At 37.3% G+C, this 18895-nt stretch overlaps 1 protein-coding gene across 4 annotated transcripts in view; it reads left to right on the plus strand.

The window, feature by feature from the left end:
• LOC126700590 (putative wall-associated receptor kinase-like 16) overlaps positions 1-18092 on the plus strand; it is a 95412-nt gene extending 77320 nt beyond the window's left edge. Inside the window, exons 2-4 of one of the 4 annotated variants that reach the window (XM_050398793.1) lie at positions 15843-16076; positions 16162-16338; positions 16660-18092. In XM_050398793.1, the coding sequence (XP_050254750.1) occupies positions 15843-16076; positions 16162-16338; positions 16660-17858 (1610 nt within the window). In that variant the 3' untranslated portion in view covers positions 17859-18092. Of the gene's footprint in view, positions 1-15243; positions 16077-16161; positions 16339-16659 lie in introns of all 4 variants that reach the window. The other 3 variants (XM_050398794.1, XR_007647249.1, XM_050398792.1) reach the window with 3 other exon arrangements.
• The last annotated feature ends 803 nt before the right edge of the window (positions 18093-18895 follow it).

The following is an 18895-nucleotide window of genomic DNA, read 5'->3' on the forward strand; positions in this document are numbered from 1 at the left end:
TATGTGTAGAGCCTTCCCTACCCCCCTCAAAGGTCCAGCACGAGTGTGGTTCAGTAAATTACCCCTGAATTCGGTAAGTTCTTTCGAAGAGTTGAGCAAGTTGTTCGTTAATAACTTCATTGGGGAACAGAGACACAAGTGTTCTTCATCTAGCCTATTGACTATGGAACAGGGGGAAAATGAAAGCCTGGGATCCTTTATCACTCGTTTCAATAGGGAAGCCTGGACGGTGGATGAAGTGGATGATAAGTTATTACTGGCGGCCTTTCACAACGGGGTTAATTCTGATTTATTCATCCACAAGCTTTATGAGAAAGAGCCCCAATCCATGGCTAAACTCGTCCATTCAGCCCAGAACTTTATAAATACAGAAGTCGTAATCATAGCCAAGAAGAGGATGAGAGCTGAAAGAATGGATGCAAACCCCACACGCCACTCCGAGCAAGTCCCTCATCCAAAAAAGGGACGGACAGAAGATAAAAAGGACCGGGATGGTAAGAGGGCTAGTCCTTCAGCATGAAGTCAACAATACACACCACTTGAACAGGTCCTTATGCAAATCAAGGATGATCCTTCCTTGAAATGGCCAAAGAAAATGAAGGGAGATCCCAATAAGCGCAATAGAAACAAGTATTGCCGCTTCCATAGAGACCATGGGCACGACACAGACGAATGTAACGATTTAAAACAGCAGATTGAAAATCTTATAAGACAAGGAAAGTTGAGAAATTTCCTTGGACGAGAGCATAAGGATGAGAAGTTGAAAGGGAAGGTAGAAGAGACGTCGCGCCCCCCACTTGGAGAGATTAGAGTTATTATAGGAGGAAGCTCAGCCGGTTAGTCATCCAAGTCCAAGAAGACGTATCTGAAAGTAGTGCAAAATGTTCAACTCTCTGGACGATCTCTAAGGACAACGACCACGGATGAGCAAGCAATCACATTCACGGCTGCAGATGCTGAAAGAGTTCACCACCCTCATGATGATGCCATTGTTATTACTTTGCTAATTGCCGATTCTACAAGTAGAAGGGTGTTGGTGGACAACGGAAGTTCAGCAGATATTTTATATTACCCTGCCTTTCAGCAAATGAGGCTCGGACGAGACCAACTTTGTCCAGCAAACTCACCCTTGGTAGGATTCAGTGGAATGAAGGTGCAGCCTGTAGGCACTGTCACATTACCTGTCGTGGTAGGGGCATACCCACAACAGGTAGGTAGGGATGTGAATTTCTTGGTGGTAGATTGTTCATCCTCCTACAATGCCATAATTGGAAGACCAACTTTAAATACTTGGAAAGCAGTTACGTCTACTTACCACCTGTCAGTTAAATTTCCAACGAAGCATAGGATAGGACAAGTTCAAAGAGATCAACTGGCAACAAGAGAGTGCTACTTGGCCATGTTGGCCATGGACGAGCAAGTTCAAACGATGAATATTGAAGAAAAGATTCTTTAGACGAGAAAAACCCTGAGAGGTCCACCAAGGTTAGAGCAGATTTAGAAGAAAGGATTAAGAAGGACCTCATATGTTTCTTGAGGAAAAGTATTGATGTATTTGATTGGAGTCATGAGGACATGCCGAGTATAGACCCTAGTGTCATTACCCACCATCTAAATGTGTATCCTTCCTCTAAGCCAATACAATAGAAGAAAATGGTGTTTGCTCCTGAGAGAGACAATGCTATCAAAGAAGAAGTGTAGAAGTTGACCGCAACAAAGTTCATTTGAGAAGTTTATTATCCATACTGGCTGGCCAATGTAGTAATGGTCAAGAAGGCAAACGGTAAGTGGAGAATGTGTGTAGACTTCACCGATCTGAATAAGGCTTGCCCCAAGGACAGCTGCCCATTGCCTCGCATTGACCAGTTGATAGATTCCACTGCGGGACACAAGCTACTTAGCTTTATGGATGCTTTCTCCGGATACAATCAGATAAGGATGGATGATGCAGATCAAGAAAAGACATCCTTTGTCACAAGCCAAGGCTTATTTTGTTATAAGGTGATGCCCTTCGTTTTAAAGAACGCTGGGGCAACATATCAGAGGCTGGTTAACCACATGTTTCATCCACAAATTGGACGAAATGTAGAAGTCTATGTAGATAACATGCTGGTGAAAAGTCAGGACGGGGAAAGCATCTAGACGACCTGTAGGAAACATTTAACACACTCAAGCAGTATAACATGAGGTTGAACCCCAGGGGGATTGAGGCAAATCTAGACAAGATTCAGGCGATACTGAACATGGAACCTCCACGGAATGTCAAAGAAGTCCAATCTCTTACCGGGCGAGTTGCTGCCCTCAACAGGTTTGTCTCTAAAGCTACTGATAAATGTTTGCCATTTTTTAAGGTACTTAAAAAAGCATTTGAGTGGATGAAAGAGTGTCAAAAAGCCTTCCAGGACTTGAAAATGTACCTCACTACAGATCCTTTGCTAAGTCCATCCGTGTTGGGAGAGGAATTGTATTTGTACTTGGCAGTTACTCCACATGCCGTTAGTTCAGCATTGATAAGGGAGGAAGGAAGAGTGCAAAAGCCTGTGTACTATACAAGCAAAGCACTAAGGGGAGCGGAAGGACGATATCCACTAATAAAGAAGTTGGCTTTTGCATTGATAATGGCTTCCAGGAAGTTAAGGCATTACTTCCAAGCTCATGTCATCAATGTCATGACCGATCATCCGCTTAAGAAAGCAATGAACAAGCTAGAAGCTGTAGGACGACTGATCCAATGGGCTGTCAAGCTTAGTGAATTTGATATCAAATATCAACCAAGGCATGCAATAAAAGCTCAAGCCCTAGCAGATTTCATTGCAGAGTTCACTCTGAGTTATGAAGACTTAAGCGAGGTGGAGAATAGAAAGAAATGGATCATCCATGTGGAGGATCATCTACACAACATGCAGGAGGAATAGGAGTTGTTTTATTATCCCAGGAAGGAGATAAACTGAAGCACAAGGTTCGTCTACAGTATCAAACAACCAACAATGAAACTAAGTATGAAGCCCTTATTAAAGGGTTGGAGTTGGCTAAATCTGTAGAAGCAGGATCAATACTCGTCCTAGGAGACTCTCAGTTAGTCATAGGTCAAGTAAATGGGACATGTGAAGTTAAAGAAGAACGAATGAAGAAGTACCTTAATAAGGTGGTACGCCTTGTAAAGAAGTTTAAGGAAGTTGATTTCATTCAAATCCCAAGAGAAGAAAACATGGAAGCGAATGCTTTAGCAAAAGAAGCCTTAGCAAGCGAAGTAATGGACGAGTTTGATGAAATTCAATACCTGCCCTGCATAGACTTTCCAGAGGTGCATCAGATAAAGGGAGAATAAAATTGGATGACTCCAATAATATCATACTTGAAGGACGGAACGCTTCCAGAAGGAAAAGACGAGGCCAGGAAGCTCAGAGTCAGATCAGCCAGATACGTCCTCATGAACGAGATGCTATACAAAAGGGGGTTTTCACAACCTTATCTGAGGTGTTTAACTCCGGACAAGGCCAACTATGTATTGAGGAAGGTTCATGAGGGAGCATGTGGCAACCATTCAGGAGCCAAATCACTTGTCCACAAAGTTGTTCGCGCAGGCTACTACTGGCCAAACATGCAAGCTGATGCCAAGGCATATGTCAAGGTCTGTAATCAATGCCAATGATTTAGTAATGTCCCCAGACAACCATCAAAATATCTCATCCCGATGATGGCCCCATGGCCTTTTGCACAATGGGGGTTAGACATCTTGGGTCCCTTTCCACTTGGGATGAGGCAGATGAAATTTCTGGTGGTATGTATTAATTATTTCACCAAATGGGTAAAGGCAGAACCCTTAGCAAGTATCATGTAACAAAATGTCAAGAGTTTCATCTGGAAGAACATTGTATGGAGGCTTAGGGTGTCCAGAGTATTAATGTCTGACAACGGACGACAATTTGACAATGCACTTTTCAAGGACTTTTGTGAACACTTCGGAATCCAAAATCATTATTCCTCGCCCACCTATCCCCAAGCAAACGGCCAGGCTGAAGTTGCAAACCAATCCTTGTTGAAAATCATCAAGACTCGGCTTGAGGGGGCAAAAGAAGTATGACCAGATGAGCTACCAGGTGTTCTATGGGCGTACAGAATGACGGTGAGAACCCCTACGAGGGAAACTCCTTTCAAGTTGGCCTATGGAAGCAAAGCAGTCATACTTGCAAAAGTGCACATAGCTAACCACAGGGTTATGATATACTAGGATAAGGATAACGAGGAGCAACTCTGTTTAAACCTCAATTTAATAGACGAGGTAAGGACGGACGCAGAACATAGGACGGTAAGGTATAAAAACCTAATGGCTAGGCAATATGATGCAATGGTGAAGCCAAGGCGATTCAACATAGGAGACCTCTTCCTGAAAAAGGTTTCTTTGGCAACCAAGAACCTGGCTCATAGGAAACTATGGCCTAATTGGGAAAGACCTTACAGAGTTATCAACTATAAAAGGCAAGGATCCTACTTTTTGGAGGCCCTGGATGGGAGAAAATTGGAACATCCTTGGAATGCTGAGCACCTAAGGAGATACTACCAGTAGAAGTGCTAGCCTGGACGAGTGTTACTATGGACGAGCTTGAAGCCTGTTTGTCTACTTATGTTCTACTTATGTTTAATAATGCAGCTACTTTTTATTTATGTTGTGGTTATGAACAAAGTTATGGATTTGTTTGTACTTATTAAACTCTCTAGAAGGCATTTGCTTCTAAGTATATGCCTCGTTTGTGAACAATGTTTATGACATGTACATAATGTTGTGTGAATCTTAGTTTTTATGCTATTTTTCGTACAAATTAGTTCACAAAACGGTTGAACAGCCCAAGACGAGAAAATTCTCTAGACGCAGAGATGTAACGTCAATAAGCTTTCCTAAGGGCAAAGCAAAGCAAGGCATGCTCGTCCAAGTAATGGACGAAGTAAAACCTTAGCTTCCCTGAGCAAAACACAGCAAGTTGGATGTTCATCCGTACAACGGACGGGGTAAAGCATAATGCATGTCCAATCCATGGATGAGGAAATGTATAAGCAAGTGTTTAACTTATTGATTAAGACGCATACTAAAACAATCCAATTCATGGACGAGTGCAAAGTTGTGTCTTATCTTCATTAAAGGCGAAAACCAACTAAGTTTAAGGACAAGTAATGCTGATAATCACAATTTCACAAAGACGAGTTATACTTGGAAATTCAATGTATGACAAGAAAAGGTATACGTATATACTTAAACAAGAAGGAATTACTTCTATGGACGAGTAAAAATTTGAAACAAAATAACATCACAAAAGAACTCTCATCCATACAATAATAGAAAAGAAAGTCAAGCAATTGTTTAAGGGCGGACAATCAACATCCAAACACCCTTACGAAAGTAAAGCCAACTATTGACAGCTCATCCTAAAACTATGGACGAGATTAGTGTACTTAGGTTACATTAAAAGGTCCCAAGACCAAGGACCAAACAAACTCGAAAAATATATAAGAATACAAAGGTAACCAAAATATTAAAAGCTCGTCTTCAGGCAGGAGGGGCGTCGGTGTTTTGGTTGTCCTAATGTGGCTGAGTGGTAGCGTCGTCCTCTATATTGACGTCTTTTGAACTCTTCTAAAGAAGGGAGCTTGTCGGAGCACCACTAAGATTGAGCTTGATAGAACTGAAGTCAATGTCAGGGAAGTTCTCCGCAGCGTCCATCCTGAAGTCCTCAAACCCAATTGCATAGTTGGTATCCAGTAGGTCCGTAAACTGCTTGGATACCTTAAACTCTGCAACTGCGTCTTCCTTGGCTGTTTTAAGAAGAGAAATCAGCTCGTCATTCCTCTTCTGAAAGTGATCAAGACGAGTGTCCTCTACAACATCAGTCTTCAGCTCTTCAATTTGGTTCTGCAGCACCTTTGCCTCTTCCTTGGCATTAGCAACTATTTCAGCCCACCGTTTACTCTTGTCTTTCACCTCCGTGATCCTCCTCTCTAGCAAGACCCTCGTCTTGTCCAAATCAGTTGCTTGCCTAGACGCGGCGATGAACTTAGACATTGCCTAAGTCAAAGTTTTGTTAGTGCAAAAATACACGTCTACTTTGCTAACAAGACGAGACAAAAAAAAAAAAAAAAAAAAAAAAAAAAAAAAAAAAACTTGCATACCTTGAAAAGGTCATGAACGCCAGAATGCTCAAAATCCTTCAAAGACATGTTGTAACAAGCTGTCACGTCCGCGTTTGTCACAGCCATCCCAAACCTTTCCCAAGCTAGATCCTTATTTCCAATAAGGTTTTAAGGTACTTGTTGGGAAGGCTGAGACAAGAAAGGCGCCTTGGTTATGGACGAGACCCGTATAGGAGGATCCTTGAACTCTAGATCATCAAGGATTTGAACATCCTCAAGTTCATAGATAGAGATGGACGGAGTAGACTGGACGTTCTTAGGCTTAGACGACCTATGCTTAGCTTTTTTTCTCCCTGCGCCTGCTTGGGAGATTCCCTAAGTCAACCCCTAAGGACAAGCTCTTTCTTTTGTCACCTACTAATGGATGAGGTTAGGACAGTACCTCCTGCCCAGCTACCTTGTTCACAACTTCTTTACCTTTGTTCTCCTTCATTGTAGCTATTCCTGAAAAGAAAGATGTTAAAAAATAAATGAAAATTAAAAAAAAATAAAAATAAAAATAAAAAGGAAGAAGAGAGAGGGAGGGACTACAAGAAAGCTTACGTCTACGGACGATGAGCTCATGTACGATGGCTTCAGCGGACAGCTTAGGACCTAAGCCTCAGATGGCAAGATGTTGGAGACTTACCAGAGAATGAAAAGCCCTGTCAATGTATAGACGAGCCTTTTGAATTCGCTCAATGTAAAACCTACTTAAATGAGGTCGTCTAGCACCTATAAAAAATAATAAGTAAATAAAAGAGAAAAGAGAAGGAACATTATTAGGTAACTACCTATAAGAATAAATATAATAAATAACAAAGTCACAACTATAAGCATACCTTCAGGACGAAGGTTCCCTAACTCCCCTGTGTAGGGAGGAAATGGGTCTTGGGAAATCTCAAGGGGGCTTCCAGCCCAGAAACCTGAGATGAAGAAGAACTCCGTCTTCTAGTTCCTATTTGAGGTAACTATGAACTTAATTAATCTATAATCCTTCCTTCTAGCTGTGAATTGATAAAAGCCAAGGGATTGATTAATTTCGGAGGGCTTATAATAGTAGAGGAACTCGTCCACAGTAAGAGGACGGTTTCCCTCAAACACCTCCCTCCACAAAACTTGCATAGAGACGATTAACCTCCATGCATTGGGATTAATTTGACAGACACCTAAACCTAACTTGGTAAGTAGCTCTCTAGCAAATGCATTTAAAGGTAACCTAAGTCTACCTAAAAGATAGGCTTCATAGATACCTATCCCAAAATGTGGCTGACAGCACCACTCCCCATGAAATGCTAACCTAGGTTTAAGGTCGTCTGGGATTTGATACCATTTCTTAAGTAAATCCAATCTCCTATCATCCGTCTTGGAAGCTATTCCTATAGCACAGCTATACACTACCTCAACCTCATCCTAAACTGTGGACGAGGGAGCACTCGTACCATCCGAACTCAATCCTCGTCCTAAGTCCTTCTTGGAAAACCTCTAAAGGAACCCCAGGAACACCGAACGTGTACTCGTCCATGGTGTTTCCTCCACTACTACTATTGCTATTACTACTATCACTAGGGCCACCAAAACTACTAGGATCATGATATTCGTCTATGGTTTTTTCCACACTATTGCTAGACGAGGAAAGAACGGTCTCAAAAATTTTTAAGAAAACTTAAAATCTGAGGACGAGAATTAAAAAAATACTTGAATCTAGACGAGGGAACTAAGGACAGAGGGACACTTCTAGACGAGGAAGCTGAAGGAAGGAAATTTCAGAAATGTGAAGGGTACCAGAGGAATTCTACTATTTATAGGCCGTAAGCTTAGGTATCTAAAATGACACAACCAACCAAAAGGTGACACGTGGCATGCTCCTCGAAAAAATAAGTAGACGCGACTGATTACCAATGAGATTGTGACATATGGCACACCTAATTGCTGGCATTAAATATACATCATGAGAACAGCATTAAACTTATCCTAGAGACGAACCATGGACAAGGGAGCAACTGATGGTGTCTAAAAATGAGCCAACTCCATATTCATCCATATTGGTTGTCTAGAGAAGGAATAACAGAAAACGAGCTACTCATCCTTGACATACTCATTCATAGAGGTTTTTGGACGAGTTCGTCACGTCCACTCTACAGCTTTTGGACAACCTTTCATGCATCATTGCTTATGACAAGCTCAACGACGGTTATAGAAAAAAGGAGCATAAAAGATAACCTCCATGGCAGTCATGGAGGTGTCCTCTAAACTTTCCGGACTCCGTAAAGGTAGGGGAAGTTATTCAATAGATAACCGTTTCCTGAACCTATAAAAGCACGAATCTCTGACAAACAAAAGTAAGTTTTTTCCAGACACAATCCCCATAAGTTTGGAATTCCCTATTTTAGAAGGAAAGACTAACCTTATCATCAGAGGGTTTGTGACCGGTCGATCCCGGTCTCCTTTGATCTTTCGTTTTCTTCTTTTTTAGGACCTCAAAATTATCAAAATCCATGCTATCCAGCCTACTGATTTTCTAAGTATTATCACTATACGTGGCCAAGAAGCACACCACCTCTCCTCTTGTGTACATAGTTTATTCATCGGAAAAGAGGAAGACAAAACCCCTACTCCTGATAAGAACTCTATTTTGATTCTATGCTAACTCCACCATAAAATATATTTTTTTTTTTTTTCAACAAAGTAGATGGGAGGAAAATAACATAAGAAGAGCTCATACCTCTACTCGGCTTTAAAAAATATATATTGGGTTTTGCTTTGCTTTTAATAGTGTTCATGATTAATCTCGCAAATTTGGAGATAAATTATCAATGTTTGAGTTTGAGTTTAAGTTGGACTTGTTAGAGAGATAGAGTTTCACTCCTTGTTAAGTTTGGATTAAACAAAAATAATTTTGTTTAAAAAAAAATGATAATGATGAGTTTGAGTTTAAGTTGGACTTGTTAGAAAGATGGAGTTTCATTCCTTGTTAAGTTTGGACTAACCAAAACTAATTTTATTTAAATATCATGCTGACATGAAAAATTGTGAGAGCTCCAAAGGCTTCAGTTATATATATATATATATATATATAGAGGTAATAATAAATAAATAAATAAAAATTTACTTCAATATAGTGTAGTTTTTATATCCTACATCACTAATTCTATGCAAACCAAAGAGATATATACTTAATTTATTCTTCTACATAATTTATTTTTATTATAATTTATCGTCATAATTTTTTTTCCAGGGAAAGAGATATATACATGAGTGTTGTGCATGCTAAGGAGGGTAGGCAGTGCTTTACTTTTGAGAGAAGTAGTGCAACAGATCACTGACCAAGCAATACATTAACATATATACACATTCCTGCAAGTAGGGGTGTGCATAGGTTGGGTTGGGTCGAGTCGGGTTGAGGGGATTTTTTTTTACCCAACCCACCATGGTGGGTTAAAAAAAATTCAACCCAACCCAACCCAACCCACATGGGTTGGGTTGGGTTGGGTCGGGTTGAACCCATGGGTTGGACAATTTTTTTTATTACTATTATTATTAAAAGGAGCAGAAAAAAGAAAGAAAAAAAAAAATCACACTTGCCACCTCAGTTGATAAATATACATGTACGTTAATATATAAACTAATATTCCAAATCAGTTGTAAACAAAATATGTCTAAGTATCCAACTGAGTTGATAAACAAAATATAAATGAACTAGTATCCTAATTCACTTATAAACAAAATATACATGAGTTCCTAACTCAGTTATAAACAAAATATATCTAAAAATTTTTTATTAATTATATAATATATTTAAATATATATATATATATATATATATATTAAAAGAACTAATAGGATTTTATATAATATATGATAGTAGGAACTGAGGAAGTGCTCTAGGTTTTTTTAAAAAAATTTATTAAATAAATAGTATATTTTAATACATAATATGGGTGGGTCGGTTGGGTTTGGTGAGTTTGTAATTTAATGACCCAAAACCAACCCGACCTGCTATAAAAAAAAATTTTGTAACCCAACCAAACCACCAAGCCTTAAAAACCGACCCAACCCAACAGGTTGGGTTGGATCAAGTCGGGTTTGGAGGGTTGACGGGTTTTCTGCACACCCCTACCTGCAAGTCCAACCTTTGTGTGTTTGTGTCAAGCGCAATCAGGTCTAGCTTAATGGTTGCACGTGTGCCAATCCATGTCAAAGTAGTTCCAAGCATTAGAGAATTATGCCATATGACTAAGAATTACAGTAGGTGTGGAAATTGGGTAATCGTTAGTAACAGTTAGCAAATCTTGTGCATATCTTGGCCATTGCCTTGTAAAAAGCTTGATATATAAGCTCGATGATGCATGCTTGAATTGTACATGCAATTTTCATTCATGAAATATTAAGCTTAGTAACAAAGTTAACTTGGTTCAGTCTAACTACCTATATCCACAACTAAATTTTAACTATAATCAATTGTATTTACAACAAACCCTAGGTACATATAGGAGCTAGGTTAGCCCTAAACTCTTGGTGACAATGCAATGACAATATGATGACAAGATGTAAAGAGAACATAATGACAATATGATGCTAATCACACCCCTAAATTCATGGTGGAAAGTGAGACCAACTTGAATTTGGAATTTAAGCTCGTATCGAAAGATGCTTTAAAGATAACCACAAAAACCTAATCGAATGTAAAATGGGTTAGGCACAATGATTGTGATGGCAGTGGATAACAACAACGAATGAATATTAGAAGATGGCTACAATACAGCTTCACCAATGACCAAAGCGTGTCTACTATGGCTGACGGGCAATTACACTAGTGGCCTAAGGAATATCAGCAAAGGATAACACCATGATGAAGCACATGATTGAATTGGCAAATTTTGCATAGGTTGAACCCAAAAGAATGAGTGATGTGCCAACTTGTGTGACTTGAGAGTCTCAAATAAGAAAATAAGCCCTAAAATTGGAATATACAAAAATCAAATTGCGAAAATTGTATGCCTAGAGAAGAATAACAGTTTTGCTCAACGGCAGCACACGGTGGTTAAAAGTGTGCGGGCTCGAAATCGACTATGGTTTGAGTTTTTTAGGCTTTCTTGGGATAAGAAAGTAATCTATGCAATCAATTTGATGAAGAATCACAATTGGTGGTGTCAAGAGGGCTAGTTTGAGAGTGAAGTCGTTAAGTGATGGCTTGGTGATGGTATAATGACAGTACACTAACATTTGGGAATATTAGAATTATAATTAAATGATAAAATTTAGGGTAAACTTCGTATTTGGTTTCTAACCTTTTACGCTGAATGTCAATTTGGTCCCTGACATTTCAAATGTGTCAATTTGGTCTTTAACTTTTTGGATTTGTGTCAATTTTATCTCTACCGTTAACTGATAGATAGAAAATACTAACATGGCTAACAGCTAAAAATTTATAAAAAATAAATAAAAAAAATTATGGCACATACATGTACTGCCATGTAGAATAAAAATAAAAGAATAAAAGTTAAATAAAATAAAAAGAAAACCAATATATGTTAAAAATTAGGATCTCACCCTAAACAAACAAATTTCATAGTGCCGCATCAACCAAAAATTAACAAAACCTGTATAGTTGCAAAGAACCAACGTAGGAAAAGAAAGTAGAAAAGCAACTGAAAGACCTACAATCATTTCAAAATAAAAATTTCCCAATACCATAGGAGATGGAGGTGGAGAGAGCCAAGAGGAGGATAGTAAAGGTTAGGGGTATGATTAGAATTTAGTGAGAAGTCAGGGAATATGGTGTAAAAAATACAACGGTGTCATTTGGGAGCCTCGAGTTCTTCTAGGATAAGTCTCTAGTTAAGACTGATGCTTGCTTGTTTCGAAGCTCAATGGTAATACAAAAACAGATTTTTTAAGTTGGCAGTATCTTTCCACTATTTTCTTCACTAGTTACTAATGAATAAAGACAAAATGGGTACAAAACCTTAGCTATAAAGAATTTCGTGTCAAATAACCATAAACAAAAGAATTGCGTTTATGTTATTTCCTATATTTGATTCATTACAATTTGCAACGAAAATAATAGAAAATTGGCGAAAAACACATTTTCGTCCTTACATTTTCAGGCGATTTTCATTTTGGTCCCTAGATTTTATTTTTACCGCTTTTAGTCCTTATTTTTAAAAACGCATTCCATTTTGGTCCCTACCGTCATCTCTATAACGGAAATATCCTATGTGGCGGACGGAATGCACTGTTGGCATATAAAGTACTTACATGGCCATTAAAATAATAATAAAAAATTTTAATTAACATTTAAATAATGCCACATCAGCATTTAAATATTTAAAAAAGCCACGTCAAAAAAAAATTAAAACAAAATTCTAAAACATGTGATTTTTAAAACCAAATTAAATAAAATAATTAAAATAAAATTTTCTTTTCCTTTCATTATTTTCTTCAGAAGAACATATTCATATATGTTTTTTGTGTTCTTCCCCAAGAACATGACTATTCATATTTATATTCTTAGCAAATTAATTCTTAGTTTCTTTTCATTTCTCTATCTTTCTTGTACTTTCTTTAGAGCCAAACACATCAAAACTCATATCAATGACAGTTAAACAAAATAAAATTTAATTAAGCATTTTCTTGGCAACGTGAATCTCAAGATCTGAACATTTTTCTCTCCTAATTGGTAATCCAGAAAATCCCCTTTTCACAAACCCAACAAATTCTCATTCATAAACCCAAAAAACTCCCTTTCACAAATCCAAAAGATCCCTTCTCAACACACACAACAAATAGTCATTTCACAAACCCACAAACCCAGAAGATTCCTTCTCAACACACGCAGCAAATAGTCATTTCACAAACCCAGAATATCCCTTCTCAACAAATACAGCAAATAAGTTTTTCAAAATTTTCAAAAATCAGAAACAAATAAAATAAACCAAGATCGGCTTTAGATCCTCTTCAAATTCAATCCCAAGATAGAGAGGGTGAGATGAGAAAGTGAGGAGGAGAGGAAAATGTGGGCCTTCAGATTTGCTGGAAACCTATACCACACACCACATACGACCCAAAAACTGACCCACCACCTTATCAAACCCACCACCGATGAACCTTACCGATCCCACCACGTGTGAACCTTGCCGAACCCATTGACTAGGAGGATCTTACCAACTTGATAGCCGTGGTGGCGGCGATGATTAAAGGAGATGAACGGTGGGAGCTTCGACCAAGGGGTACTGAGAGAGAGAGAGTGAGATCAAGAAACGGAAGTTTGATGTGTAAGAATCTGAGATGGTTTTAATTAGAGGTGAGAGGGAGGAAGTTTGAGATTAGAGAGAGTTGCAAGAAAATCTATTCATATTTTTTAAAATATTTTATTTTATTTTATTTTATTTTTAAAATTGACAAACTTAAAAAGAAAATGGTTTTGATTTTAAATTCATTTTAAATGCTGACATGGAGTTTTTAAATGTTAATTAAAACTTTTTATTATTATTTTAGTGGCCATGTAAGCACTTTATATGCCAACAGTGCATTTCGTCCGCCATGTAGGATATTTCCGTTACAGAGATGACGGTAGGAACCAAAACGGAACGCGTTTTTAAAAATAAGGACTAAAAGCGATAAAAATAAAATCTAGGGATCAAAATGGGAATCGCCTGAAAATGTAGAGACAAAAATGTGCTTTTCGCAAAGAAAATTTTCATTCTGGATTGATTTTAAGTTTTTCAATTGCTTTTCTATTTCCTTTTCTTAAAGTTTCTCAGCAACCAAATAGGAACTTGTTAATTTTTGGTCTAAGCGGAAGGTTAGCGGTGTGAAACTTTGATTGTTTAGGATGAGATCCTAATTTTAACATAAAATGGTTTTCCCTTCTTTTTTTTTCCACATGGCGCACAATACACATGTCATTTTTATTTTAGCTGTTAATCACGTTAGCTTTTTCATCCAACCAAATTGACACAATACCAAAAGGTTAAGAACTAATTTGACACATTTAAAAGACTAGAGACCTAATTGACATTTAGCTTAAAAATTAGAGACCAAATATGTAGTTTACATTAAAATTTACTATTTCCTAATAGTTTAAACTTTTAAGAAAACAAGCAACTTCTTAAATAGGACAGAGTATAGGCAGTGGAAGAGTGTTATTATATTTGGCTAGAAGTCTAATTTGCATTAGGGGTTATTTTTGTTATAGAATTTTAGTTGAAGTAAAATTTTCAAGCTCTTGAAACATATATCTAATAGAGTTTTACTTAAACTAAACTATTGTAACACTTGATAAGATAATTACATATTGAAGAGAAATAATAAATATATAAGATATAAAACCTAAAATAAAAAGAAAATAAAAAAAGTGATGACTTAGAAAATTGTGAGAGTTTCAGAGCCTTCGGTTTTATATATATTTTAAGAAAATAAGTAATTTATCATGATATTAGATTATAACAGGTGGTCTAATGTCCCAAAGTCAGTAATTTATCAAGTACAAATTAGAAAAAAAAAATACAAAATTACATTAATTTGAAAGTTAACGACAATCTGAATGTGGACATACGGAAAAAATGGAATGTATGCTAAAAGTTTAATAAGAACGAAAATGATAAAATTAAAACTGAGAGAATAAAAAAAATAACAACCCCTTCTTCTAAAAAAAAAAAAATAACAATAACACCCATAAACCATTTATTTTTTAAGGAGAGACAACAACCATAAACTTGGTGTTATTCGAAGTCTAGTTTTATTGGTTTCATTAGAATTGACTAGTAAAGAATAAGTTTACCTAATCATAATAAACTATAAATGCTTAATAACAAAGATATCACAACTAAAATACTAACTACGATTAGCCCTTCCAACAAATCCTTAAAATTATTTTTTTTAACTACATGAAAGGTGCATACAGTTGACCTTGATATGCTCTTTATATTCTTTGATGATTGGCCTGCTCATAATTTTATCGACGACTCGTTCTTCTTACTAATTAAACATGGCCTATAAAATGTACCATAGTCTACCTAGCTAATTGCGTACAAAAATAATTATGGCCTTAGTGCACTTGGCAATCTTGCAATTGACCTTGCTGTGGGTAGTAGAAGCATCAATTGTCAACACCAACGCCTTGCCTTTAGCCAAGGACGGCTGTGAAGACCATTGTGGCAATGTCAGTATTCCATACCCATTTGGCACAAGGGAAGGATGCTACGTTAATGATAGCTTTCTCATCACTTGTAATCACACATACAACCCTCCCTTGGCGTTTTTGACAGGTGGTAATATAAATGTGACAGACATATGGCTTTCGGGTGAAATGCGCATATATGCCTTTGTAGCCCATGATTGCTACAACAGAACTGGTGGGAGAGTATACAACAATCATCCTACGCTCCGATTGGGAAAATTCCCAATCTCCAACACTCGAAACAAGTTCATGGCTATTGGGTGTGACACATATGCTGTGATAAATGGTTCTAGAGGGACAGACTACACAACTGGGTGCTTGTCTTTATGCGATAGCACGAGTGATGTGGTTGAGGGGTCTTGCTCTGGTATTGGCTGTTGCGAAACTGCTATTCCAAGAGGAGTAATGGATTTCAAAATCGGTGTATGGAGCTATTACCAACACGAGAGAGTGTGGGAATTCAATAATTGCAGCTATGCTTTTGTGGCAGAGGAAGGTACTTACAACTTTTCTAAACAAGATCTTCAAAATTTTAAGGGAGGTCTTGAGATGCCGATGGTGCTAAATTGGGCAATAGGGGATCAAAATTGCAGTGAAGCTAAAAAGGGTCTTGAAAGTTATGCATGCATGGCTAACAGTGAGTGTCATGACTCGAACAATGGTCCAGGCTACCAGTGCAATTGTTCCAAGGGATACCAAGGCAATCCTTACCTTAAGGATGGCTGCCAAGGTTGCCATTTTACTGGGAATTATTGTTGACTTTTGCTACTGATGGATTTTTTTTTCTTAATGTCAATTTTTTTTTTTTTTTCCAGATATTGATGAGTGCTTAAATTCCACCATATGCGTCCAAAACTGCACCAATTTGCCTGGTACTTATAATTGTTCCTGTCAGCTACCGGGATATGATGGCGATGGTAAATGGGATGGAACAGGTTGCAAACTTATACCAAGCCCTGAGAGGTTTCCATTGATTAATAGGATTTCACTAGGTGAGCAATATTGATCGCTTTCTAATTAATCATATGAATGATACATAAAGTTTGCATATTTATTATATAATAGTAATGTCTGGGATAAAGGTCGAGCCTTGGTGTGATGACAAGTGTCTTCCATCAAAAGTGACAAGTCATGAGAGAGTTCGGAAATTAACCTCTCCAAATATAATTGAGTGTTAAAATCCAAAAATCAGCCTCTCCAAAAATAATTGGGGTAAGGCTACCATGACCTCTCCCAGAACCCTAAGGTAAAATGAGCATGTAGGAACTTTAGTTTTTTGGTATGAAAGCTTCAATTTGCTGCAAAATGTGTAGGTGTCAGTGTCAGCCTCTTGGTTCTAGTTTTGGGCATTTCTTGGTTATACTGGGGACTCAAGCGTAGAAAGCTCATCAAGCTCAAAGAGAAGTTTTTTAAACAAAATGGTGGCTTTCTACTACAACAACAACTTTCTAAGCACAATGGGTCTATTGAAACAACTCAAATATTTACAGAAGAAGAACTTCAGAAGGCAACAAACAATTACCATGAAAATAGAATCCTAGGCCAAGGTGGCCAAGGAACTGTTTACAAAGGAATATTACCAGATAACAAAATAGTTGCCATTAAGAAGTCCAAAATAATAGATCAAAGCCAAGTTGAACAATTTATTAATGAAGTGTCTATTCTCTCCCAAATCAACCATAGAAATGTGGTAAAGTTATTGGGATGTTGTTTGGAGACTGAAGTTCCTTTGTTGGTGTATGAATTTGTTACCAATGGTACCCTTTTCAATCACATTCACAAAACAGACCATTCTTCAACGTTGCAATGGCAATTACGTTTACAAATAGCAGTTGAAACTGCAGGAGCACTTTCTTATTTGCATTCTGCTGCATCCACTCCCGTCATTCATAGAGATATCAAGAGCACTAATGTACTCTTAGATGATAATTACAAAGCTAAGGTATCTGATTTTGGAGCTTCAAGGCTAGTTCCTCTTGATCATACACAGTTAACCACGCTAGTGCAAGGGACGCTTGGATACTTGGACCCAGAATACTTTCATTCAAGCCAATTGACTGAAAAAAGCGATGTTTATAGTTTTGGAGTTCTCCTTGCAGAGTTGCTAACTGGAATGAAGGCACTTTCTTTTGAGAGACCTGAAGAAGAAAGAAACTTAGCCATGCATTTTGTCTCATCAATGAATGAAAGCCGATTGTTTGAAATTCTAGATCAACGAATGCTGAATGAGGGAAATGCTAAGCAACTTAATGAAGTTGCGATGTTAGCTAAGAGATGCTTAAAAGTGAAGGGAGAGGAGAGGCCTACTATGAAAGAAGTTGCAATGGAGTTAGAGGGCTTGAAAGCAATGACAAAGCATCCATGGGTTAAAGGCAATATGAGTTCAGAAGAGACTGAGTACTTGCTCCAAAAACCATATGATGATTGTGTTGATGGTGTTAGTGGCAATTCTACATGTTATGACAGCATCAGGAAACAAGTCAGCATATCAATACTTGATGATGGCAGATAATTATCTAGTGTGTTAAAGGATGATATAATGCTAGACTTTGTCATTATACTTTTTATTCATAGTTTTTTTTTTTTATCATTTTAAAAATGTATTTTTGTTATTAGTTTGGGACTAGGTAAGGTAAAGTGGTAAACAGACAAGATGGGATAGATTTGTAGATTAGTTTTTAAATAAATTTTATCTACTTGTAACTGATAAATATTAGATATCTGTTGAATTTAAATGTTATGTTTATCTTGTAAAGCTATCTATTTATATGGTTTCATGTTGAATAATTAAGCAAATTGAAAATATGATTATTGAGTGAAGTTTCACTTTGGAGGCCTAGACTCACTCGCAGAAATTCATTTTACCAAAGTAGAGGATATTGGTTCCTTTAAAGCAACAAATAAAAAATTGGGCCCATAATAACGTACCTTTTTCTTTTCTTGCACTAAGGTGAAGGATGCATTTGCACTTGACACAAGTCTTCTAATCGCTGCTTTGTTATTATATCTGATGAATGAAAATTTACAGATTCAGCTTGGTTATATGTAGGCTGTTTAGATGACTTGGCTGTGGTTTGGGTGAAGCATGTCTTGGCGCGTTAGTTCGGCTGCTTAGTGGTAAACTGTAAATGTAAAGTGATGTGCATTTGTGTTGCTCATCAATGGGAATATAAGATTAAAATCGAATGTTGTTTTGTTTCTCCAGTACCGGAACCCTTTTAATACAATAAACAACAGCATTAAGAACTCAGAACACATTTTAATTTGATAGGCTACCACTTATACTGTAAGTCTTAAGTAAATGAGAATTTAATGAGTTAAATATCATTCTAATATTATTCCTAACAGTTGCAACTTCCACTCGATGAGGGTAAGGTTGTAAGGTTATAAGACTTATTGGTTGGGTGTATGTAACTTACCGATAAAAATAAAAATAAGAAGGAACTCCAACATGTAATTATAAGATTTTAAAAAATACCTACAACCTTAAAAAAAGACATTAAAGAACTTTATGAGTTATAAATTTCTACGTACTTATATTCAAATTCA

The sequence above is a fragment of the Quercus robur genome, chromosome 9 (genome assembly GCF_932294415.1).
Source record: "Quercus robur chromosome 9, dhQueRobu3.1, whole genome shotgun sequence".
NCBI lineage: Eukaryota > Viridiplantae > Streptophyta > Magnoliopsida > Fagales > Fagaceae > Quercus > Quercus robur.